Below are 26,008 nucleotides of genomic sequence, written 5' to 3' on the forward strand. Positions count from 1 at the left end.
ATTATTATTATTATTATTATTAGTATCATTACCACCCGAGTTAATAGAGACTATTCAATACGGATGTTCTCATGAAAACCGTGTGGATCATCAAAATGTGTCTGTGTTGCCGCGCAGCTTCCATGTACAATAGTTTGCAAATGCCATGATCACGAGACCTGTCGAAATCGCCTTTATCAAGCTGCTTCCGTGTCAAGCGATGAGTCGAGTGACGAAGACATCGTGACGAGTGATTTAGTTTACAAGAGATATTTGAACAAACATTTGCCGAAAATTGTCATTCTCCTTTTTGTCCTCCAGTAATTAGCAATATAAAAAAGCAAAGGAAAGGAAAACCAAAGACTCAATACAAGGTGTAAGAAATTATTTTTGTGTGACCGGACACCTTTCTCACATAATTGTCAATTTTCATTATTCTAATTATATTTTTACCGATGTAGGCAGTTTAAATATCAACAAGTAGCATAAATTCTGTATTGGTCTTGTCAAGACTTTTAATTTGATACCAAACACGGCAACATTTGGGTCATTTTACGAGACGACCTTTTGGATATTTATTTTGCTAAAAATTTGTCAACTATTCGGTCAATTTAAAAAATTGAAATATTTTTGCATTTAATTTGACTAAATCTTTCATTTTGTATAAGATAAAATGATTTGGGGGGATTTTTTTAAAATGACATTTTCCTGACTTTGTGACGTAATTTCTCTATATGCTCACGGCAGCACTATTCAGATATTTAATCTAGATGTTCAACTTTGATAAAATGCCAAAAAATAAATTGTCGGACGCTTTTTTTGGGGATATGGTTGAATTCATGATTTGGCTGCAAGACTAAGATGAATGTTGTGTTGTTTGTTTTTGAAGGTTTTTTTTTTTTTTTTTTTTTTTTTTTGTTGCTTTTTTTTCAGTTTTGGTTTTGATGATATTTGCGATATCCCAGTTTGTACAATACTCCTCCCTCAAGCAAAGGGAGTTAATAAAAAATAAATGGGTGGCTTGGTCTTTAGGATGTGGCGGAAAGTACTTTATTTCATACTAGTATCCTGTCTAAAGGGTTGTAAACAATTATACTGTTCATTCAGTTACACAGAAACGAGGATACAATCACGTGACATAGACCATAAGGCGCTAAACGACTTTGGGGTGGTAAGGTGTTGAGGCCATAAAAGACACGCCTGCTCGGCACAAGTGCACGGTGGTGTGAAGGAGGGAGGCACTCTATCTAATGCCGGTGGATATATCGATACCCATAATAACATACAAAGAGACGATTTACAATGGAAAAATCGTCCTCCATAAAAGGAATAATACATTTTACTGCACCCGGTTAAGGATCCCAGAGAGGGCCAAGGCAAAACTAAATTATAATTCTCAAACAAGTCCAGAGAACAGCATGGACGTTAAAACATGCGTGGCAGGAGTAAAAACATGATGATATGCGTTTCTTAAGAGATTGATTATGCCGTTTGTTTGAACATTGTGCTTATCATTCATGATTTCATGTTCAATTTTCAGAAGGTAATATTGTCTGTAACTGTAACAAAAGTTAAGATGATTTTTTTTTAATTCAGCAGGTGTGATATTTTTCTTTTATCTGCATTATTTCGCAATGTAATTAATCTTTTATGCATTTTGCTCGTAAATACAGCTATTTTTCTGCCAATGCACAAAACTCCGTGTTGCCTGATATTCACCTCTTTATTTCGCAAAGACCATTTGAAGAAAATGTCTGAAAAAAATTGGACCTCTTTCCCGGAGTACTCTTTACCCGTTGACGTGCATTACATGTCATTTTGTATGATCATTGCATTCATTTTGTACATGGAATGCGCTATTTCGTCCTGCTGAAGGCCAAAACATTTACTTTCACGAGTGTTTTTCAGGAATTTCAGCCGACTGTAGATTTGGGAAAAAATTATGTCTGGTTCAAATCTTGTTACCTTTTATTTATCTAGTCACTGTGCTTTAAAAATGTATTTCACAAGTATGACATATCTGTTTGGTGTTTAGTTACATGACGTCAAAGTTGGAGCATTTTCTTACATCAATTGGCAAGCAAAAAAATTCGAAGTTCTTAAAAAGTGAATTTACTCTCATTTTCTTTTTTATGAATGGATTTTTCAAAATTTAAAAAGGGTATATATACTTTATTAATATAGTAAGAAAACCAGTTTTATATATTTATAAATTGTTGTTTTGTTTTTTTTGCGGTAACTACTTATTGTGGGCCGATTAAAGTTATTTTACATGTCCTCTTAACTATCTCTCTCTACTTCTATCCCCCAAAGCAAAGCTGTTATCTCTCCTCCACCACGCTAACCTCACCCCTCCCCAATTTGGCGTTAGAATATCCAACCTATATATTTCAGTACTGACTGACAATGATTTTGTTATCAAAAACCCGACAATATATTAGACTTTGTTTTTGCGTCCGATTTCTCATCTAATCATCTTCCATCCCCTTCAGCCATATTGGGTCTGTGCTTAGTTTGTAATTCTGTGGATGTGAAGAATGGAAGCATTTGTATAAAATAATTATAGTGATAATTATGTGATTGGGACAATAGTGTCAGGATTAAAAAACAAAACAAGAAACAGAAACAGAGGCCTGAATCCCGTCAGTGCTTTTCTCTCATAACAATAAATGACGAGGTCGGGTATTTTGGGTATTTTCCTCTTTATTATTGGTAATTTATTGTCTCAAATTGGCTATATAAATTATGAATGATCATTTTTCACAAACTTCCGATACATCCAGAGCTCTAGACTTTAAGTATCCCATGTTATCCAGGTACATATATAGATATCATTAATGTAAAAAAAAAATATTTTAAAAAATGTTGCAATTTGTTCAAACTAATGATTATTGTTAGTTCTACTGGATCCCCTACACATGCCGCGGGTTTCATTTCCACCCCAGCCAACTTTCTCCTCCTTGTCCGAGTGACTAATGCTTGAGATCATTTATAAGTTCCTTGGTTAATACAAACGCATCAGGGTCGGCCCCAAAACTCCTGAACAATTAGATAAAGATCTTGAAAAATGTGTATTAATCTGTGCCAAAGCAAAAAGAAAAATGTGCGGGTGGTTGGATGGGAGCATCACCCTTGAATCATATACCTATGATGTTCGCATGGGTGTACGATCCGATAGTGATGTCGTTTCTTCTTCTCTTTACTAGCTTATCCTGCTTCTTTGGTTTGTGATTGTATTTTTGACAGGGGATATTTTTTTTCTGTAAATCTTCTGCCTGTTTGTTCTTGGTTATTTATAATTTAGCTTATGATATCTTTAGGTTATGATTTTGATTTACATTTGTACTATTTTTGTTAGATTGCTTGTTTTTTTGTTTCAGCGGTCTCTCATATAACCTCAATTGTGTTGGAAGAGACCTAAAGCAACAAACAAACAAACAAAAAACAAAAAATGCAACAATTTTTTTTTTTAATTAGCATCACAAAAATCAGCCGATAGCACGTCTGACCGGTATTCAGAAGTTCTGAGATTCGATCCCCAGCTTTGTCTTTTCATATCTCTCTATCTTACACTAGTGCCTGCTCTCTTGTGTGTCACTTTGTACAAATTTTGGTTGGTGATAGAGTAGTAATCATTAATTAAATCTGGCAATGATTGCGACATGTCAAGTCTTTACCTTATACATGTTGTAATGCCCATAGTTGTAAAACTTAGGATCACACCAAGTCACTGTCATGAGTTTTGGAGGGATCCCCGCATTAACCGTGACGTAAGCGGACTTGATGTTCATGTACACAATGATTAGACGTTGTTCGCCTTCGTTGACAGTAAATAGGATGGGACCAAACCTGGGAATTTCGGATGGAAATATTTTATATCACAAATACTATACTATAATGATTCACCAATCTCTTTGAAATCCACTTATTTTAACAGTGAAACACCAATTATTTAAGAGTCTGAAATTTTTGTGTGGATTCAATAGAAATGGATGGAGAGGAACCCAAACCAACACAAAATATTCTCTATCACAATAACAATAATAAATGACTCTATAACTTCTGTTTGGTAATCAAATTCTAAATATTGTTAAGTGAATCATTCCCCTTTTATTATTGAGGCAACAAGACAGTAGCATGTTTATTATTATCATAATGTTTCAATATTCGAACCATTTGTGTTTCCTGTCACTTTACTGTAGAACGACCTTAAGTCTAATGGGAAACTAACTTAAGGCGCTGGGTGGGGTTCCCGACCTCCCATAGTGGGCGGGGAGCTAGTTGCTGTCTCTTCTATCCCCCTGTATGTGTTTTCCAATTGCTTTCTAACCTTGTCTTCGAATGAGATTACTTGGTTTTGTCCTGACCCTGACCGGAGTCCTTGGTAGGGCGGGAAACAATCGAATGTATAGTTAATGTTTTGGGAGATGATTTTTTTCCCTTGTAAATCATCTCTCTCTTATGTACTGTTATTATTTATTTTAAACACATGATTTGTAAACATTTCAGTGTATTCCTCTTCGTGGGATCTTGTGCTGGTGTCTGGGTGAGACTTTTAGGTGATCTCAGACTAAGTACACTGATAGGGTGCTCTTGCACTCTACATCTTTTCCCTATTTGAACCGTGTCACCTTTGTCTTACTTTTTCCTCATGTCCTTTTAATTGTAGACTACACCTAAAATGTTTTTACCATGCAATTTTCTTCCTTTTTGCTGGCGCTGATATGACCTACATGTGTTGCAAGCGCAGTAAACCCCCTAAAAACTATCTTGTGTTGACAACCCCCCCCCCCCCCCCCCCCCCCCCCCCTCTGTCGTCCAATGAAAATTACTCAACATGACATAGTATAAACCCATAGCAGGCCGCAAATCGTCACTTGCTATTCTTGATCGCACAATGCAGGCTTGGTTGCGTGAGTAACGTTTGGGGTCGGAAAATAGCAAGGCATAGTGCAGGTTACTACTCTATTATGTGAATCGGACGTTCGAATGAGTGACCACCAAATCATAGTATAGAAAAGGCCAATCTGGACTTAATTCCGCAAAGGGGTGACCAAAAAAAAAAAGTCATATAACACAGAGAAGGCCGATCTATGCAATTTCAGTCCGATAAAATCATAGAACAGAGAAGGCAGTCTGTTCTTATGGGTAGAGAAGGCCAAAACTGTGTTATAAAAAATATTCAATGCTGGCCGATTTTATTACATGTTCGGTGACAAATAAAAAGAGATGCGTGTCGTAGTACCACAGATCCATTAAAAAAAGAGTTAGTAGTATGATAATAGGGTGTTACGTAATACTGGAAACGACAACGGTGATGAAAAGTTGGCAGCAGTGGGGGGTGAACTAGGGACTATTGGAAGTTTACACCAGTGTGGGGAGTGAACCCGGGACTATGGGAGGAGGATATCAGAGGGAAATGAAACTTGGAATATGGGAGATGGATACCAGTGGGGAAACGACCGGGAAGAAGATTGTTTATTGATGATGTGCGCTGAGGTAAAATGCTCATAACATCCGCCAGCCGGATTTAACGCACCAACACTCAAAACGGGTTGTTGTTTTTTTTACAAAACCCGACGAAACTGACCAAAGTTATGGGGAGTGGGCAGCGGTGTAGAGTGAATCATGGACTCCGGGAAGTGTAAACCAGTGGGCAGTGAACATGGGACTATGGGAAGATGTCAGAGCGAAATGAACCTCGGACTTTGGGAGACGGGTACCAATGGGACTTGAAGCCGGACGTGAGAGTTGGGCACTAGAGAAGAATGATCCTAAAAATATAGGAGGTGGGCATCAATGAAGAATCAACCTGGGACGAGAGGCAGATACCAGTAGAGGATGAAGCCGGGAATATGGGAGGTGGACACCAATGGGGAGTGAACCCAGAAGGGTACTTCATTTTCCCTAAAGCTACCGAAACCGTCCGAAGTAATGGGAAGTGGGCAGTAGTGGGGAGTGAACCAGAGACTCAGGGAAGTGGACACAACTGAGGAGTGAGCCTTGGACATTGGAAGGAGGTCATCAGAGGGAAATTAACCTGAGACAATTGGAGATAGATACCAGTCGGAAACTACCGGAAAGAAGATTCATTCTGTGGAGAGTGAACCCGAGATTATCTGAGGTTGAAACCAGAGAGGCGCGAACCTGGGGCCATGGGAAGTGGACACATTGTGTGGAACGAGACCAGGACGCAGAGATGTGGATACCAGGGGAGAATAAACATAGGACTATTGGAGGTGGATACCAGTGGGGACGGAAGCCAGGAATATGGAAGGTGGGCACCGTTGGGATTATGAGAAGTACATACGAATCTGGGATTACGGGAGCTCTCGGGGGAAAAACGGAGTAACCTTCTGGGTTCGCTCGCCTCTAGTGTCCAAATCCCACATTCCCGGCTTCACTCTCCAGTAGTACCTACATTTAGTAGTCCCAGGTTCTTTTCCCATTGGTGCCCACTTCCTATAATCTCAGTACCATTTACCTTTGGTGCCCACCTCCCATCGTACTGACTTCAATTCCCACTGGTAAGCATCTCCCATAGTCCCAGGTTCATTTCCCTCCGATATCCTCCATCTATAATCCCAGGTTCACTCCCCATCGGTGTCCACTTACCCGAGTCCCTGGATCACTCCACTTCTCGTAAATTTAGACGGTTTCGGTAATTTTCGGGGGGGGGGGGGGAAGTATTTTTCTGTGTTCACTCCCCACTGGTGTCCACCTAACATACTCCCGGTTTCACTCTCCATTGCTATCTACCTCTCGTAGTCCCAGGTTCATTCTCCTTTGGTGCTCTCCTACTATATCCCGGGTGCCCACCTCCCATAGTCCGGCTTCAATTCCCACTGGTACCTGTCTCCCATAGTCCCAGGTTCATTTCTCTCTGATATCCTCCTCCCATAGTCCCAGGTTCACTCCCCACTGGTGTACACTTTCCGAAGCCCCTGGTTCACTCCCCACTGCTGCCATCTTTCCATAACCGTCGTCGTTTCCAGTATTACGTAGCACCCTGATAATATTTGGTGCCTTGAAACTTGTTTGGTCAAATCTCTATCTAGACACAAACGGATAGTGATAAGTCTTATGTGTTAAGTACGTATGTTTGAGAAGCACGGTTGATCTCAATCTGGATTGTGATCAGGCAAGAGTGACGAAGTACCCCTACTACACATCTTCTTCACGAGAAGACAGACCAACACCGCTACAAGAAACGAAAGAGCAAACCTGAGACAACAACAAGACAAGATTTGTTTGTGTGGATTGTATTGTCTTTACGTGTTACCAAATGGGTACATTTAATTGTCAAACCTTTATTTTTTATTTTCACATTTTCTTTTTTTTTTAAATAAGGATAGAATTTAATTTAGGCTAGCACTATTCAGTATCTGATACTGAATAGTGGTTTTGCACTATTCAGTATCTGATACTGAATAGTGGTTTTGCACTATTCAGTATCAGATACTGAATAGCGGTTTTGCACTATTCAGTATCTGACACTGAATAGTGGTTTTGCACTATAATACGGTGTTTTTTTTTCCGAAACCTGACAAAGTTATGGGAAGAGTGCAGCTGTGGGAGTGAATATGGGACTCAGAGAAGTGTACACCAGTGGGGAGTGAACCTGGGACTGGGTTTCGGCGAGTTTCGTAATAAAAAGCAATTACTTTTTTACGAAACCCGACGGCACCTGGCAATATCCGACAAAGTTATGGGAGGTAGGCAGCAGCGTGTGTGTGTGTAGGGGGGGGGGGGGGGGGGGGGAGGAGGGGATGAACCTGAGATTCAGGGAAGTGTACACCAGTGGGGAGTGAACCTGGGACTCTGGGTTTTGTAAAAAAGCAATAACAAAATAGGGGGGGGGGGGGGGGGGGGATTACTTTTTTAAGAAACCCGACAATATGCGGCAAAATTGTGGAAAGTAGGCAAAGCGTGGGGAGTGAACCTGAGACTCAGTGAAGTGTACATCAGTGGGGAGTGAACCTGAGACTATGGTTTTCGGTGGGATTCAGCTAGTTTCATAAAGACGCAATTACTTTTTTACGAAACCCGACAAAACCTGGCAATATCCGAGAAAGTTATGGGTAGTAGGCAACAGTGGAGAGTGAACCTGAGATTCGGGGAAGTGTACACCAGTGGGGAGTGAACCTGTGACTGGGTTTCGGCGGGTTTTGAAAAAAAAAAAGCAATTACTTTTTGTTTACAAAATGCGCCATCTCCCAACAAAATCGGGCAAAGTTATGGAAAGTAGGCAAATAATGGGGAGTGAACCTGAGACTAAGGGAAGTGTACATCAGTGGGGAGTGAACCTGAGACTATGGTTTTCGACAGATTTCAGCGAGTTTCATATAAAAGCAATTATTTTTTTACGAAACCCGGCAATATCTGACAGATTTTGAAAGTAGACAACAATGGGGAGTGAACCTGAGATTCATGGAAGTGTACACCACTGGGCAGTGAACCTGAGACTCTTGTTTTCTGCGGATTTCAGCGAGTTTCACATAAAAGCAATTACTTTTTTACGAAACCCGACGAAACCTGGCAATATCCGACAAAGTTGTTGGAAGTAGACAACAGTGGGGAGTGAACCTGAGATTCATGGAAATATACACCAGTGGGGAGTGAACCTGAGACTCTGGTTTTCGGTGGATTTCAGCGAGTTTCACATAAAAGCAATTACTTTTTTACGAAACCGACGAAAACCTGGCAATATCCGAGAAAGTTATGGGAAGTAGGCAACAGTGGGGAGTGAACCTGAGACTCAGGGAAGTGTACACCAGTGGGGAGTGAACCTGAGACTCTGGTTTTCGGCGGGTTTCAGCGAGTTTCACATAAAAGCAATTACTTTTTTACAAAACCCGACTAAACCTGGCAATATCCGACAAAGTTATTGAAGTAGGCAACAGTGGGAGTGATCCTGAGAATCAGGGAAGTGTACACTTGTAGGAATTGAACCTGGGACTCTGGATTTTGTAAAAAAGCAATACCAAGGGGGAGGGGAATTACTTTTTTACGAAACCCGCCAAAAGCCGATAAAGTTATGGGAAGCAGGCAGCAGTGGGGAGTGAATCTGGGATTTGGACACCGATGAGGATTGAACCCGGGACTGCGAGAGGCTGATACCAGTGGACAGTGAGCTCAGAATGTACTTTTATTTCGAAACCTACCGAAATTGTCAAAAGTTATGGGAAGTGGGCACCATTGGGCAATGAACCGGGACTCAGGGAAGTGCACACCGGTTGGGAGTGAACCTGGGACTGTGAAAAGAGGAAATCAGTGGAAATGAACCTGGGACTATGGAAGATGGATACCAGTGGGAAATGAAGCCGAACTATGGGAGTTGGGTACCAGACGAGAATGAAGCAATTACTTTTTTTACGAAACCCGCCAAAACCCGCCGAAAAACCAACAACAACAAACGATAATAATATATAGTAAGTAAGTAATATAATAATAATAATAATAATAATAATAATAATAATAATAATAATAATAATAATAATAATAATAATAATAATAATATAATAATAATAATAATAATAATAATAATAATAATAATAATAATAATAATAATAATAATAATAATAATAATAATAATAATAATAATAATAATAATAATAATAATAATAATAATAATAATAATAATAATAAAAGAACAATAGTATATTATCAACTTTAAAGTATATTTCAAGCAAATAAAATTATTAAAACAAAAGTTTTAAAAATATAAATAGACAGAAGGAATTTTAAAAAAATATTGGGAAAAAAAAAAAAAGTTACCCTTACCGGGATTTGAACTCTGGAACCTTAAGCTCAGAGTCAAACAGCTTATATCCACCTTGCCATGGTGTCACTGAACTTTTAGAGACATTTAATCATGTCTATTCAGACATTAAAAAATGTATTTGACTGCCTCTCTTATTTTGATATTTTGAACTATGTTAATTGCACGATAGCAGAAATTTAAAAATTTCGATCAAAATATTTTTACAACTTTAAATCGGGCTGTCATTTACTGCACTTGTTCAATCTGGAAGTAGGTCAGCAGTTCAACCGAGATTGTCACACTTTTCACTCTCTCTATAAAAAAGAGTTCCTTATGGATACTGAATAGTGGCAAAGCACTATTCAGTATCTGATACTGAATAGCCACTTCCTTTAATTTAATCAGCAGACTTGTTTACTAAGTTAAAGCTATACTTTTGTGGGGACCTTTGTAATATTATTAGTCCAAATGCGGTTGGAAATATCTTTCTATCTTAATGTCATAAGAATAGTGACATTCCCTCATTCTTTAATTTAAGCGACTAGAGAATCGAGAAAAATGTGACAAAATGCAAATGTAAATATTTTTATTGCACTCACGTTTTAGCAAGCCAGTCACAAATGAGATCCACATTGTTAGCGACATGCTCACTCCAATGTATCCTAATGGCTGACTTGGGGATGTAGGGCAAATCCTCTTGCTTTTGTCCCGTCAACAAATGTCTCGGCAATGAACTTGTGTGGCATGAAGAGTATATTATTTAAGATAAGATAAGATATACTTGATTGATCCTTAGTGGAAATTATCATAATGATACACATCATTCATCGTTATATTAACACGGATTTATACATTGTCGTGAACTAATTAATGAAAATACGAAGCTAATTTATACAAAATAAACTAATTAATGAAAATACGAAGCTAATTTAAACAAAATAAGCGTAAGATATAATTATATATTCATAAAATATATAGCAGGTGCAAGCAAAGCCATAAAAATCGTACATGAGGGTAGAATAGATAGAATGTAAGTATATTTTTTTAATAAATAAAATTTAATCTCCAACATAAACGACACTTAAATGTGTGTGTGTGTGCGTGTCTGTGTGTGTGTGTGTGTGTGTGTGTGTGTGTGTGTGTGTGAAGTATTGAACAATTCTGATTGACTGTCAAGCCAAAACGACAAAGTACTTTCATTTTGTCGATCACATTGACATTGTTTTTAAAAACAAAAATCAGTGTAAAATCAGGCCCTGTTTGTTATTGCACTAATCGAAGTCAGTTTTAGGCTTTTAGTATCAATTCATTTTTGGAGGGTTTTGGAGGTCATACAAAAAGTATGTTTAAATTAAGACAGTGCTGGTAATAACTTGTTCCTGTACGATAATATGGATGAAAAATAGAATAACATAAAGACTCTTCTTGTCTAAATCACTGCCGTGCTGTAATTAACCAGAATGGGGGGGGGGGGGGGGAGGGGGAGAGAGAGAGAGATGGGGCCAGATAGAGAGCAGGGCAGAGAGAGAGAGAGAGATTCTTACAAAGGGTCGTCAGATGCTGTTATCTTGGGCAGTTTGTTCTTGGTGATGGCTGTGGTTAAGAAAGGAATGCGATTAAATCATTCGGTCATCTTATCAAATTGTGAAACGCAAATGAACGCAAAATCGTTCTCACTTTCGTTGTTGTGGTGATATTGTGATGGTCTAAGAGTTTACCATAGAAACAATAATGAGGACATAGTTACAACAATGCTTTAAGAGACCCCTTCTCTAACTGTACGTATATGTTTTGATGTCGAAATCAAATGAACAAAGGTTCCGTTTGTTTGTTTAATTATATAAATCTATATTATTATCATCATCATCATCATTATCATCATCATCATCATCATCATCATTATTATTATTATTATTATTATTATTATTATTATTATTATTATTATTATTTTTATCATTATTATTACAATTATTATTATTATTTTATTATTATAGTAGTAGTAGTAGTAGTAGTAGTAGTAGTAGTAGTAGTAGTAGTAGTGTAGTAGTAGTAGTAGTAGTAGTAGTAGTAGTAGTAGTAGTAGTAGTAGTAGTAGTAGTAGTAGTAGTAGTAGTAGTAGTAGTAGTAGTTAGTAGTAGTAGTAAAATTATATTATTATTATTATTATTATTATTATTATTATTATTATTGTTATTATTATTATTATTATTATTATTATTATTATTATTATTATTTATTATTATCATCATTAATAATAATAATAATAATAATAATAATAATAATAATAATAATAATAATAATAATAATAAACTGCATCAGCATCATCATCATAATCACCATCATCTTCATCAGCGGCAGTAATAGCAGTAGAAGTATCCCATCGTCATCACTGACATGGTCTCCATCATCATAATTATTACAACCAAGAGCAGCCTTTTTATCATCACTACTACTACTATCAACACCACCATCATCCTCACCATTCTCATCATTCTCATTCATTAATTCTTCAAAACTTAGATCGCCACCTCCACCGCCATCGTCTACAACTACAAGTACAAGCACTTACAGGGCAATGTGGAATCCTTTTTGCCAGCGTAATACCTGTGTCCACGACCTTTTTCCTTGGGCTTCTTTGTCTCTATGCGAGCCAGGGGTCCATAGGATGCCTAAATACAATTCACAAATTCAATGTTTCAATGTATAACTAACTATATTATATAAAATCGGCTATTCTGGTTATCTATTCGGAGCATTATTTTAAGGTTATTTTTATTTTTTCACTTTAACTCATTTAATAGAGCACTTGACTCCGACATCAAAAGACCGGGTTTTAATTCACTAAGCGCGGTTTTTGTCTTGACCCAGCAGTGATTTATTAATAATATTGTGAGATTGACCTTTCTAGAGAGTAGTGAGCAGCTATTTTATATTGTTTAACGTTACATAGTATAGATGGTGTGCGCTTGGCTAAAAAACTCAACATAGCTATCCGGAAAATTTAATGAACCAACACACAAAACTATGTGTAACCTTGATTGTTTATAGTCTTGTCGGGTTATAATGCAGTTTAGTGAGAATTACACATAAAAATGGATCTAAGAAATAAAAAAACAATAACAAAGATCCGAGTTACGTCAACTTAGTTTTCTCTCTAGATAAAATTAAATTAACGCCACTCACTCTTTCTTATTGTTTTTAGCCAGCCATTTTTATGAATAGTTCTCACCAAATTTTACTAACAAGACAATAAACGTTTATTGCGTCTTAATTGGGAAAATCGCAGGCTCCACGGACCGCACGCCCCGAACGACTAGCCTACTTTGCGTCCATGCATTTTACCGCGATTTGTCTGTTTTGATGGATTGCATTCTAAATTACCCTATTTCTTTGCTTACATCATTATTGGTAAAGTTATGGACTAACACTCAAGTATAACTTGTGGTAAGGTCTTAACATTTTGCAAAAATCACTCATCATCCATCACTAATGAGGGATCCAGAGAGTTCAAGAACGCAATGGTAAAGCACCCACCTCCCAAGCAAATGAACCGGTTTCGATCCAGACGAGATTTTTTTTACACCCCCCACCACCACCACCAATTTTTTTTCTAATAAGAACTACAAAACTTTGGGCAAAATTTTCATTGGACATAATTTCAAAAAGAAAAGTATGACAATTTAATCTACCTCAAACTTCCTGGCCATTGGTGCACAATGATGATATGGCTGTGGAGGGAGTTTTGTAAACGTTTTAACCTCGTCCAGGCCGAGCGCCTTTAGCTGTCCCATGGAGGCAAACGTCAAGCGCCAGTGTTTGCCCTCCCACTCGTTATTCTCGATGCTGGGCTGATATCTAGGGGGCATAACATTGGGGCTGAATTTGATGCAGCGGACTTCCTTCCCTGGCTTTGTCTTAGATTGTCTTCATGGAAAAGTGAGTAGAAATATCCGGTAATACAAATAAGCAATAATAAACCAAAATGACATACAGAACACAAATCATTTACCACCATAAATTTCGACCAATAGTCTGCCACTACGTATTTTTACCGTCAGGCTGTCACCACAGACATCTACCGACCACATATTTACCACCACATGTTTCCGTACGACTGGGGCCGTTTTCATGGATGCGGACTAGCGCTTAGTCTATAATAATAATAATAATAATCGAAGGAGAAACAATTATTAGAAATTATAGTGGAGACAAAAGTAATTTTGCTGGCATTGTTGTAACTGACTGACATAATGTGATGCATCAGAACACACTTTCTTTTTTTTTTTTTTTTTTTTTTTTTTTTGGTTTCTTTTAGATTTTTCTTTTGTTTTTTGTTTGTTGTTATTATTTTTTTTTTGGTTATTAATTTATCTTTTTTTTTCTTTTTTTTTTTGGGGGGGGGGGGGGGGGGGGGGGTAATTTGAATTTTAATGAAACTTCCATTGGCCTAAATATAGAATTGACAGTCGACCATGGACATCATTGCAGACATCATTTATAACAGTCGACAGTCAATATCACGTGATTTGATTCATCATTGCAAAAGTAAGTGAAAATTAAATGAAAAGGAACGAAATATTATCTATACCGGACGTGTTTCTAATTTCCTCTTTGGAAATCTTTTGCGTTGAAAGTTTTAAGGCGAGTATCTTACATGTCATCGTGTACTAGAGAGCGTGGTTTTTTGGGATGGTTTTTTTTTCTTGTATTTTTCTTTCTTGCTTTGTCTGGCACCTTTCATGCACACTTGTTCAGATCTTTACCTTACACTGGTGCCTACTGCTTAATTACTCCTTAACCTGCACAAAACAGCCGAATTAATCACCGTCCTTGACAACGCCCACTTCCAGGAGTCCGAGACTAAAAAGCGTTCGTGAAATTCGATTTTAAGTCACTTGCTCCGTTTAGCTTTAAGACTAGCAAGTCATTTACTAGACTAGTAAATTACTAAATCTGGTCCTCGTTTATGAAAACGGGCTCAGGACTGTCACCTCAGACTTTACCGACCGCATGCCTCCACCGTCTGATCAGCACAATTCATTTGGTAAATGGCCACTCAGTGTTCCTCTACTCTGTTATTATTATTGCTATCATCACCATCTTCATCATCATCATCATCATCGTCGTCGTCGTCGTCGTTGTCGTCGTCATCATCATCATCATCATCATCATCATCATCATCATCATCATCATCATCATCATCATCCTCATCATCATCATCATCACCACGTGGTTTTGGAGGGGCGTAACATTTGTGATCTTCCCAAGAAGCTTATAATATATTATAAGCTTCTTGTCTTCCCAAGAAGATTATATGAACATATTATATGCTTCTTGGATCTTCCTCCTCTTCTGCTTTCGATTTCTCTGACATCTCATTCATTAATGTTTGCAAGGCACGTGTCCCGTTTCCTTGCATGGATTAGCGCCATTCTGGTTGACACGTTTCGATCCTTGTCTTCAGGATAATCCAAAATGTTGAGGATGTGAGTCGGAAATCTGAGCTATGAAGGTGATTTTAACTCATGACGTGGTCAACGATATCAAGAAATTATGAAGATGATTTCGTGTCCGCCACACTTTGCTATGTCGATTTGTGAAAGCACCTGAAAGCAGCACGCGTTTCAGATCAGTCTGGGGTTTTGTTGTTGTTGTTTTTTATTTTGGGTTTTTTTAAAATTTTATTGAGAAAACTTGGGTTTTTAAAAAAGTAAAACAAGCATTTTAACATTAATGTTTCATGAGTAGAACGCCCAAGTTTTATTGGAGGGCGTAATCTGAAGCAATGCTGTAGGGGCTACCACAATTGGCACGTTTTCCTGGGGGAAGGGACAAAGTTTGAGGGATACATTATAATGGAGGAAAAATAATATCATGCTCATAAGATATATGTCATTTCACTCGTTGAGCTGAATATTAATGAATACGGAATGGAATTTTTAAATTAATTTCAGTGCGGCTACAAGGTCTTGTGGAATGACACTCGCCTTCGGATCGGAAGATACAAGGTTCAGGTCCCGGAGTGGCGCATAGTTGAGTCCTTGAAAAAGGCTCTTTACTCACATTTTCACGGAACTCATGTGTTAAATGAGTACCTGGCTGTTAACAGCGTTGTCTCTGTCCAAAAAAAAAAAAGGTAATATCGCCTGACAGTTGCAGGCGTCATGTCTTGTCCTGCATGTTTAATGTTACTGTTGGCTAGGGACCCCTTGTAAAACGCTTTGAGCACGTTTAGTAGTTATTGCTCTATAAAAATGCTCAAGTTTTGAATTAAAATAATGTTAAAGAGCGACGTGCTCAATTTCTTTTGCCTCTTCCTGTCGTCTTGGTACAATGAATGGTAATGACAATTTATTGTGCATTCATTGAACACAAAAGTATAATCAGATCTGACCCGTAAATTACATCGACTATTGAAATACTGATGTTTTTCTGGGATAAATTGAGAAATTTCACCCTCATGATACAATTACTTGCGGTCAAGATTAAATGCTGCCTTAAGCAATGATGAAACATTATGCTAGCCTAGATGGTGATACCGTGGAAATTACCTTTCCTCAAAGGCACATGTTTGATCACATGATTAACGCAAAACCCTTCCAAATGTTCAGAAATGACATAAATTGCAGATCAATATAGTTATAGCAATGGCGTGAAAAAAAAAAGAAATTCATAAAGGCATACACTTGTTTAAATTACAATGAGACGAAAGTAGAATGCCAGAGGACAGTAAATGTAATATCACAGAAAATAGAGGCAATGTCCAGACGCTTTGTCTTTGAGAATGTTAACGTCCGTCTGGAAATGAAAGAGAGCAAAGGCTATGAAATCGTTCCATATTAGCGGCATAGACGAGCCATCCAAAATATAATATACCTTTTTCATCAGTTATCAGAAACAATTTCACGTTTCGAAAGTGCACACTACCATTTTGGTTTACTTACTTTACAGGCGCAAATATAAATATATTTGAAGTTAAATAAACAATGATTTCAATGGCTTTTGCGGAATGCTACCATTGATTCTAAAGCCAGAGAGGTTTGTCCAAAGATATAACACTTGCACAATGCCTTAATAAGGCGTCGATGGCGTTTAGCTCATGTATTGTAAATAAAAGATTCTTTCAGGTGGCAATCATTAAAAAGAATATGTCATCACAGTTTGTATCGGAAACGTTTATTTGTTACATTATCTCGCTCTCGCAATAAATATTGACTCTGTTTGACTTCTTTATATTCTCATACGTTCTCAGTAAATGGACAATTTAATCTTAGGTGAGAAGCTGATACAAAAGCATATTCACAATATATGACACGCTCCTGATACCAACGGTTAAATCAAGAACAACCTTCAACTCACAGGTAAGTCTCGTTTGCTCTTGACAATTATTCGTGGAGCATAAGGATGGATGATACGTATTTGTGCGGCTATGTGGTCTAGTGGTATGACACTCGCTTTCGGATCGGAAGGTCCTGGGTTCGAGCCTCGCGCTCGGCGCATAGTTGAGTCCTTGGAAAAGGCTCTTTACTCACATTCTCTCACCGTACTCAGGCGTAAAATGAGTACCTGGCCGTTAACAGCGTTGTCTTTGTCCGAAAAATTATAATATCGCCTAACAGGCGTCATGTCCCGTCTTACATGTTAAATGTTGCTGTTGACCAGGGACCCCTTGTAAAGCGCTTTGAGCACGTTTAGTGGATATTGCGCTATATAAAAGCTCAATATTAAAGTCAAGCTATAACCTGATCTTTTATATTTATTGCGCTTTATCCACTAAACGTGCAGAAAGCGCTTTACATGGGTCCCTCCCGAGCCAAGAACATCACTTTACAGATAAGACGAGATGTGACATCTGTTAGGCGATAATGTTACAATTATTATTTTTTCGACAGAGACAACGCTGCTATCGATCAGGTACTCATTTTACACCTGAGTACAGAGAGAGAATGTGATTAAATATCCTCAACTATGCGCCGCCAAGAACGAGACTTGAACCCAGGGCCTTCCGATCCAAAGGCGAGTGCCATGCCACACGACCACATAGCCTCACAAAAATAACATTTGGCCCTGCCACTTGTCTCCAAAGTACCTTTCTAGTGTCTGCTTCTCGGTAACAGGTGGTTTATGACGTCACACTTCTGTTTATCGTCATTATTGTCAGCCATGATAGTGATCTATTCCTACTATAAAATAATATAAGACAATATGATTAACTCCCCATAATAAGAATCTTATTATGGGAATTATGAGAAACTGGAACTAAAATAACATAATCATGAGGAGTTTTCAGACATCCATGCCTTGAAAGAGGACTTACAATGTGGTGGAGTCTTTCGGAGATTTGGTTTTCAGATTTTTCCGAGACGGTGACTGGAGCTGGTCCTTCATTTTGCTGATTGTCCACGATTCCTCTTAGCTCCTTCAAGTCCTGTTCGACGATTCCTATTGATAGTTGTGAATGATACATAGATCGTCATCATCATTATCATCATTAATCATCATCATCATCATCATCATCATCATTATTATTATTATTATTATTATTATTATTATTATTATTATTATTTTTATCATTATTATTATCATTATTATTATTATTATTATTATTATTGTTATTATTATTATTATTAATGTTATTGTTATCATTATCATTATTATTATTATTATTATTATTATTATTATTATCATTATTATCATTATCATCATCATCATCATCATCATCATCATCATCATCTCACACACTTAAGTTTGCAATTTTGATGATAATGCGATTTAATTGCAAGAAAACAACAAGCTGTAATGTTACGTGGCGAATCATTATTTATTAACTGTTGTGTTTTGGGGTTTTTTGTTTGTTTGTCTTTTGTTTTTTTGTTTGTTTGGTTTTTGTTCCAATGTCTTGCAACTTAACCCACCACGTGACATCCCTAAACTCTGGAATCCCCTATCGCAATCCATTAGAGAAATCGAGAATATCTCAAACTTTAAATCTGCTATAAAAACCCACTTTTATTCAATTCATTTTCCACCATGCCGACTGTTTTGTTTGTTTTCTATTATTTATGCAATTTGTATTTTGTTTTAACGTTTAATTTTGACTACCTGTGTTCGTATCGTAATTCATTATCAGTAAAGCGTTTTGAGATGTTTTGTTCATGGAAAGCGTTCATGGAAAGCGCTCATGAAGTTCATTTATTGTTGTTATTGCAACAGTGGGGAGTGAACAAGAGAACATGAGAGGTGGGCACCAGTGGAGATTGAGCCTGAAACTATGGGATGCGGGCACCAGTGGGGAGTGAACAAGATGATATGAGAGCTGTTATTTGTTCTTATCAGTTGTTATTTTTTGTTACAGTTGTTATTTGATATTATCTCGACAAAGATAAATACCGTACAACAGTACACAAATAAACGTGGGAAAAAAAGCCTTTTTTCCACGTTTATTTGTGTACTGCTGTGCTGACGAAGGGTTTGTACCCGAAACGTCCATTGTCTGTTTTGTTCCCATACGAAGCCTTTCAATTTTCACTCTTTCGTTAGTATTTTACGATCACCGGCTTCACGCAGCCCTTACCGTTTTCTACTTCATTGACTCCATCTTTCTTAATTGAGTACCACCGCCGCGGTTACAGTTTGGAACGCCGAATCCATTCACTCTCATGGGCTTACAAGTTACACTCTACCAACACTCGCCATCATCATCAACTTTTCTATCTATCGTCTGACTCTATTACACATCATCAAAACGATACTATTAACTAAGAGTGTAATGATCAATTTAGTGAAGATAGCTCTATTACCGACAAATTTCAATGATGATGACTAACTTCTTATATAATACATAAATAACAATGTAAAACTGAATATATAAGCTTCAATTGAATATACGAAAACAGATATGTTACATTACCTTCTTATATTTGGGTAATACGTTTATTGTATAGATAATTTGATTGGAGGATAACCAGAAACATCATCGTTGTTTGTCTTTATTTCCGTTGTCAATACTTTATTTTGTTTTTATCAGCATCAACCATCATAACCATATCCTATCTACATCAAACTATTTCATTGCGGCATTGATTTCAATTATTGTGTTTTCAAGTGCGCATTTTGACAAACGAGAGGAAAAAGTATACATGCTTCTGTTGGTGTGATATTCAGATAAAAATTAAATGTTTTAATCACCACCGCCAGATTTATACTGCTTTTATTAAGTAGATAGTAGTAGTAGTAGTAGTAGTAGTAGTAGTAGTAGTAGTAGTAGTAGTAGTAGTAGTAGTAGTAGTAGTAGTAGTAGTTGTCACTGGTTTTATGACATTAAAATATAAAGATAGTTTCAACCACAATCGGACTAATGATATTACAAAAGGTCCCCACAAAAGTATGGCTTTAAATTATTAAAGAAGTCTGCTGGTTAAATTAAATTATAACTTTATTTTAAAAGATAAAGAAAATGTCAAAATGAAAACGAAAGGTTTGGCAACCAAAACGTACTATTCAGTAACATATAAAAACAATACAATACACAAACAAATCTTGTCTTGTTGTCGTCTCGGGATTGCTCCTCTGTAATGTTGAAACAGCGTTGCTCTGATTTTTCGTGAAGATGTATAGTGTGGACACTACTTTACTCTATACCGATCACGACCCAAGAAATATTGAGAACAACCGTGGTTTTCAAATTTGTTTTACGTACTATCCTTTTGGATCTGGATAGAGATTTGACCGACTCACTTGTTAACGGGTACCTTTTTATTTTCACTCTTTTGTGGAGATGTGATATTACGACAAATGACGCTTTTTAATTCGTCACCTGACCGACCAGCCTTTGATAATTTTTATAACACAGTGTTTGGTCTCCTGTTTTATATTTAGTTTATTCTGAACCGGCCTGAATAACACAATTTCGGCCTTCTCTGTGTTATACATTATTGGGACAAAAAGTAACAGATTTGCCTTCTCTGTACTACGTATGACTTTATTGATCTTTTTTTAAATATTATTATCAGACTTAGACGTCTATATTGCATAAATTTGCTTTCTTTATGCAATGTTTTTGGTCCCCCGTTTATGGACTTACACAGTACAGTAACCTGCACTATGCCTTGCTATTTTCCGGCCCCGAACGTTTTTCACACAATCAACTCTGCATTGTGCGAAGAATAGCAAGTGACGTTTTGCGGTCTGTCATGGGTTTGTATCATGGTGAGTAGTATTCATATATCGACTGAGAGACAAGATAGCATAGCAACAGGTTTGTAAATTAACAACTCATGGTCGCCTAAAGCTAATATCCCATTGAGACTTTAGCTCCTTCTATAGTAACGTGACAGTAGTAGTAGTAGTAGTAGTAGTAGTAGTAGTAGTAGTAGTAGTAGTAGTAGTAGTAGTAGTAGTAGTAGTAGTAGCCTGACCCCAGCTGTACTACTAAAGTAAATTAAAGTAAAGTAAAGTAGTAGTAGTAGTAGTAGTAGTAGTAGTAGTAGTAGTAGTAGTAGTAGTAGTAGTAGTAGTAGTAGTAGTAGTAGTAGTAGTAGTAGTAATAGTAGTAGTAATAGTAGTAGTAGTAGTAGTAGTAGTAGTAGTAGTATAGTAGTAGTAGTAGTAGTAGTATAGTAGTAGTAGTAGTAGTAGTAGTAGTAGTAGTAGTAGTAGTAGTAGTAGTAGTAGTATTAGTAGTAGTAGTAGTAGTAGTAGTAGTAGTAGTAGTAGTAGTAGTAGTAGTAGTTAGTAGTAGTAGTAGTAGTAGTAGTATAGTAGTAGTAGGTAGTAGTATAGTAGTAGTATAGTAGTAGTAGTATAGTAGTAGTAGTAGTAGTAGTAGTATAGTAGTAGTAGTAATAGTAGTAGTAGTAGTTGTAGTAGTAGTAAGTAGTAGTAGTAGTATAGTAGTAGTAGTAGTAGTAGTATAGTAGTAGATTAGTAGTAGTAAGTAGTAGTATAGTAGTATAGTGTAAATAGTAGTTAGTAGTATAGGTAGTAGTAGTAGTAGTAGTAGTAGTAGTAGTAGTAGTAGTAGTAGTAGTAGTAGTAGTAGTAGTAGTAGTATTCATATAACGACTGAGAGGCGTTGTCAAGACAAGAAAGCATAGCAACAGGTTTGTAAATTAACAACTCATGGTCGCCTAAAGCTAATATCCCATTGAGACTTTAGCTCCTTCTATAGTAACGTGACAGTAGTAGTAGTAGTAGTAGTAGTAGTAGTAGTAGTAGTAGTAGTAGTAGTAGGAGGAGGAGGAGGAGGAGGAGTAGTAGTAATAGTAGTAGTAGTAGTAGTAGTAGTAGTAGTTAGTAGTAGTAGTAGTTAGTAGTAGTAGTAGTAGTAAAGAAGAAGAGAAGAAGAAGAAGTAAGTAGTAGTAGTAGTAGTAGTAGTAGTAGTAGTAGTAGTAGTAGTAGTAGTAGTAGTAGTAGTAGTAGTAGTAGTAGTAGTAGTAGTAGTAGTAGTAGTAGTAGTAGTAGCCTAGTAGTAGTAGTAGTAGTAGTAGTAGTAGTAGTAGTAGTAGTAGTAGTAGTAGTAGTAGTAGTAGTAGTAGTAGTAGTAGCAGTCGTCGTATTAATAGAAGGCTATGAATGAGTCTGAAATTAGGAAGTTGTTTGGTAGTAACAAATAAAGGAGCAGTTACTGACTTACTGACTTATCACTTATCAACTCACTGGGACGCCTCGGCATGGTAGCTTCTCTAATGTTATTGACGAGTTATCTTTATTGGGTCTCGATTCTTGGAGTGCAATGGACTTTAGGTCTGCAAGATCTTTTTTCCGACTTTAATTATTGATCGTTTTGGAGACGCTTCAAGTTTCTGTTTATTATTGTGTGAATGGTCTGAATGGTTGTTGTTGGTCTGCCTTGATATTTGTCTTGACCCGATTTGTGTATAGTATGTATTCATGACCTTTTTGGTAATCAGGAGTTCTGAGGTTCGATCCCCAGTCTAGGCAGGTTGGTTTTCGGGCTGATTTTTTTTCTTCATAAAAGCCTTTTACGTTTTTACTTCTTAGTGAGAATCAATCACCTCTCTGGTGGTCTAATGATGATGATGATGCTGATGATGATGATGACGACGACGACGATTTTAATAATAATAATAATAATAATAATAATAATAATAATAATATATAATAATAATAATAAATAATAATAATATAATAATATAATATAATAAAATAATAATAATAATAATAATAATAATAATAATAATAATAATAAATAATAAACAATAATAATAATAATAATAATAATAATAATAATAATAATAATAATAATAATAATAATAATAATAATAATAATAATAATAATAATAATTAATAATGGGCGAGAGAGGGAACATTATCATTTTCCTCATTTCATTTTTATCTTCAGTTTCTCGTGTCGATTCGGCGCTAGCTTCTGAAGAAAAAATATTAATAATATGCAAAACCACTATTCAGTATCAGATACTGAATAGTACAAAAGCACTATTCAGTATCAGATACTGAATAGTGCAAAACCACTATTCAGTATCAGATACTGAATAGTGCTAGCCTTTTTTAATACACATAGACGCCGGTCCAACTCATTCGAAGTGGAGTACGAAACATAATAATATAAGGCTGTCAATGCGTACTCATGAGTCCCGCAAGTATTCAAGATCTTAGTCCTAATCCAGCGGTTCTCTAATGAGTTACTATGAAATGGCGTGAAAACAAAGACGTCCTTAGTATTGAGCAGCCACTACGCGACACGTGTATCGTAATGGAGAAAGGTCATGCATGTTTGAACATTGAAAGAAGCATTTCCTGCTCCGATAATTTTTCTTTCAGTTCACAGCAATTCGTTGATCTGAAGCGACAAATCTAAAAATAGCAACTTACTCATACTATTGTTTACTTTTAATTTACTACGCGGAGCAAGAGAATAATGGAGGGCTAAAGGACCACCGCGAAGTATGTTTTACTTGGAAATAAGGCCCGAGGCTTTAGTAGTTGCCAGAGTGGTTTGTTGTTGTCACCAAATTCTAATATGATGAATACAATGAGTAAAAGACATATTTACTACAAAATATTTAATGTTGTTACGATACAGGCAAAAACTGAACATTTCAAGGACACTTTGAAATTTATAACCAAAGACTCCAAAAGCATAAATCATTTCAAAAATGAAATCAAACTCTTTAACTTAAAATATAAATATGATTAATGAGTTTTTAATTTATATATTTTTTATTGCTTATAACTTATATCTAATGTAAATGATGATCATGGTTTGGTAATATTTGGGAATTTTTTTAACCTGGATCTTTGGTCTAAATAATAATATGTCATGTTATACTGATTCTATAATTTGTTTTACACCCCCTCCCCCTTTTTTTATTTTTAGACAACATGGCTTCTTTGTCTAAAATTATCTGGTAGATATTTGCTCTCGACAAATATCCAAGGATATCCAAAGGAAATCGACCCGATCAGCAATTTCACTTCTCAGAGACGATCAGCTGCAGGATCACTTCCTCGGCTCTGGTCGAGCAATGTAAAGTCTATTTATTTTGTGATTTCATTGTATCGTTCTTTATATTTTTGGTTGGCAATTTTTTTTAGTGTCAGGTAAATTAATATTGCATTAATTTTAAAGTAAAGGCCTGTGTGTCTTGGTCTCGAGGTCGAAAGTGGACTTCTCGAGGGTCTCCTGAGCAAACCTCTACCCAGATTCAATTTTTGGAAGGCAAAGTGGGAAAAATTCTCGTCAGACATAAATGACAGCATCAACACAATCGATCCAGTTCCCAAAATCTGCAATCAGTTCCAGAAACTTGTTTGGAGAATGGCCAAAAAAAAACCCCACATACCTAGTCCTATACCATGCATTCAGCAAAACAGCAAGGAACTTTATCAACAGTATGTGGAGGCTTAGAAACAGATCCATTTGCTAAAGAAACTGTCCAACTTGGTAAGACCTTAATGACCTCCATTGCCGAAACAAAATCATAAAGATGTTAATCAGCACAAATATGACTTGACCCTCAACAGCAAGAAAGCCTGGTCAACTATGACAAAACTAAATACAGAAAATAACAAACAAACCAGGGTTGCTGTGGTGACGCTAAACGATGTAGGGGGCAAATCAACTTATCAAAAATGGAAAACCAACACACAAAGAAAAGAGCAAACTTAAAGGAATGGAAAAGATCGCCCAATTAAGCGAACAGGAAGTAGGCTAGACCCTTTAAGCTTTCTGCATCGAAGAATTCGAATCAGCTCTTGAACACTCCAAACCCGGTAAAGCAGCTGGTCTTGATGGCATCACTGCAGAAATGATAAAGCATTTCGGTCCCTCAACAAAGACATGGTCACTAACTCTTATCAACAACTGTCTTAAATCGTGTACAATACTAAAGCTTTGGTGACAAGCAAGAGGGATAGCTCTACTTAAACCTGGAAAAGACCCAAAGAGCAGCAAGAGCTACTGACCAATACCCCTCCTCTGCATACTGTGCAAAGTAAATGAGTACATGATACTAGCCAGGATTTCCCAAACAGTAGAAGAACATCTGTCACCTGACCAAGCTGATTTCCTCCCTGAAAGATCATGCTGTGACCAACCACTGAACTTGACACAATACATCGAAGGGTTACAAGAACAAACAAATTGCAGAGGCTGGGTTCGTGGACCTGACAGCTGCCTTTGACACGGTAAATCACAGGAAACTGATCCTAAAGGTTGCAAGGGTAACTCGTAACACAAAAATAATTGCAGTTTTAAAAATCCCTCAGGTCAAAATGTTGCTTTTCTATAGAAATGGATGGGAAGAAAAGCAGATGGAGATCACAAAAGAATGGACTCCCTCAGGGATCGGTCCTTCAATGTATATACCAACGACCAACCTGAGTTCAAGAACATCCGGGGGGCTTCTATATGCCGATGATCTGTGTCTTGCATCCCAGGCCTCTGATTTCAAGACCATTGAGGAGAGACTAACAGATGCTCTGAAGACCCTCTCTGAGTATTATTTAAAGAACTCTCATTCCCCGTGTACCTCGGTGTCACATTAGACCTCACACAAAGAAAACAAAAGCAAGGTGGCCACAAGAAACAACCTCCTAAGAAAACTGGCAAACACTACATGGCGAGGAGATTCAAAAACAGTCAGGACAACTGCACTAGCCCTCTGCTATTCATCAGCCGAATACGCCTCACCAGTCTGGGCAAGATCCTGCCATGCCAAAAAGATTGACCCTGAACTACATAACACCTGCCGGATCATTACTGGTAACTTGAAACTGACTTC

At 37.0% G+C, this 26,008-nt stretch overlaps 2 protein-coding genes across 2 annotated transcripts in view; one reads left to right on the forward strand and one right to left on the reverse strand.

Annotated features, from left to right (window-relative positions):
- Positions 1 to 847: 847 nt before the first annotated feature.
- LOC144969119 (uncharacterized) lies at positions 848 to 19,816 on the reverse strand. The gene is made up of 8 exons (XM_078908189.1): positions 19,653 to 19,816; positions 18,060 to 18,184; positions 13,432 to 13,666; positions 12,312 to 12,411; positions 11,287 to 11,335; positions 10,342 to 10,476; positions 3,657 to 3,828; positions 848 to 2,501 (listed from the first exon to the last, which is right to left on the reverse strand). The coding sequence occupies exons 2-8, from the start codon at positions 18,128 to 18,130 to the stop codon at positions 2,448 to 2,450; spliced, it is 816 nt and encodes a 271-aa protein (XP_078764315.1). The 5' UTR covers positions 18,131 to 18,184; positions 19,653 to 19,816; the 3' UTR covers positions 848 to 2,447.
- A 3,596-nt stretch (positions 19,817 to 23,412) lies between these two features.
- Positions 23,413 to 26,008, forward strand: part of LOC144956515 (poly [ADP-ribose] polymerase tankyrase-like) — an 86,812-nt gene continuing 84,216 nt past the window's right edge. The window contains exons 1-2 of the mRNA XM_078887455.1: positions 23,413 to 23,497; positions 24,138 to 24,252. Coding sequence (XP_078743581.1) covers positions 23,413 to 23,497; positions 24,138 to 24,252 — 200 coding nt within the window. The remainder of the gene's footprint in view (positions 23,498 to 24,137; positions 24,253 to 26,008) is intronic.

The sequence above is a fragment of the Berghia stephanieae genome, chromosome 1 (assembly GCF_034508935.2).
Source record: "Berghia stephanieae isolate SIO BIC M18660-M18661 chromosome 1, UCSD_Bste_1.3, whole genome shotgun sequence".
In the NCBI taxonomy this organism is placed as follows: domain Eukaryota; kingdom Metazoa; phylum Mollusca; class Gastropoda; order Nudibranchia; family Aeolidiidae; genus Berghia; species Berghia stephanieae.

What these genes read in the sequence shown, in the direction of transcription:
- LOC144969119 (XM_078908189.1), bottom strand. Translation starts at nt 18,130, where the DNA reads ATGAAGGACCAGCTCCAGTCACCGTCTCGGAAAAATCTGAAAACCAAA. An exon ending in ACAGCATCTGACGACCCTTT is followed by an intron (nt 10,477 to 11,286) that starts GTAAGAATCTCT and finishes ATGCCACACAAG; the next exon opens with TTCATTGCCGAGACATTTGT. An exon ending in GGCATTACAACATGTATAAG is followed by an intron (nt 2,502 to 3,656) that starts GTAAAGACTTGA and finishes TCACATCCACAG; the next exon opens with AATTACAAACTAAGCACAGA.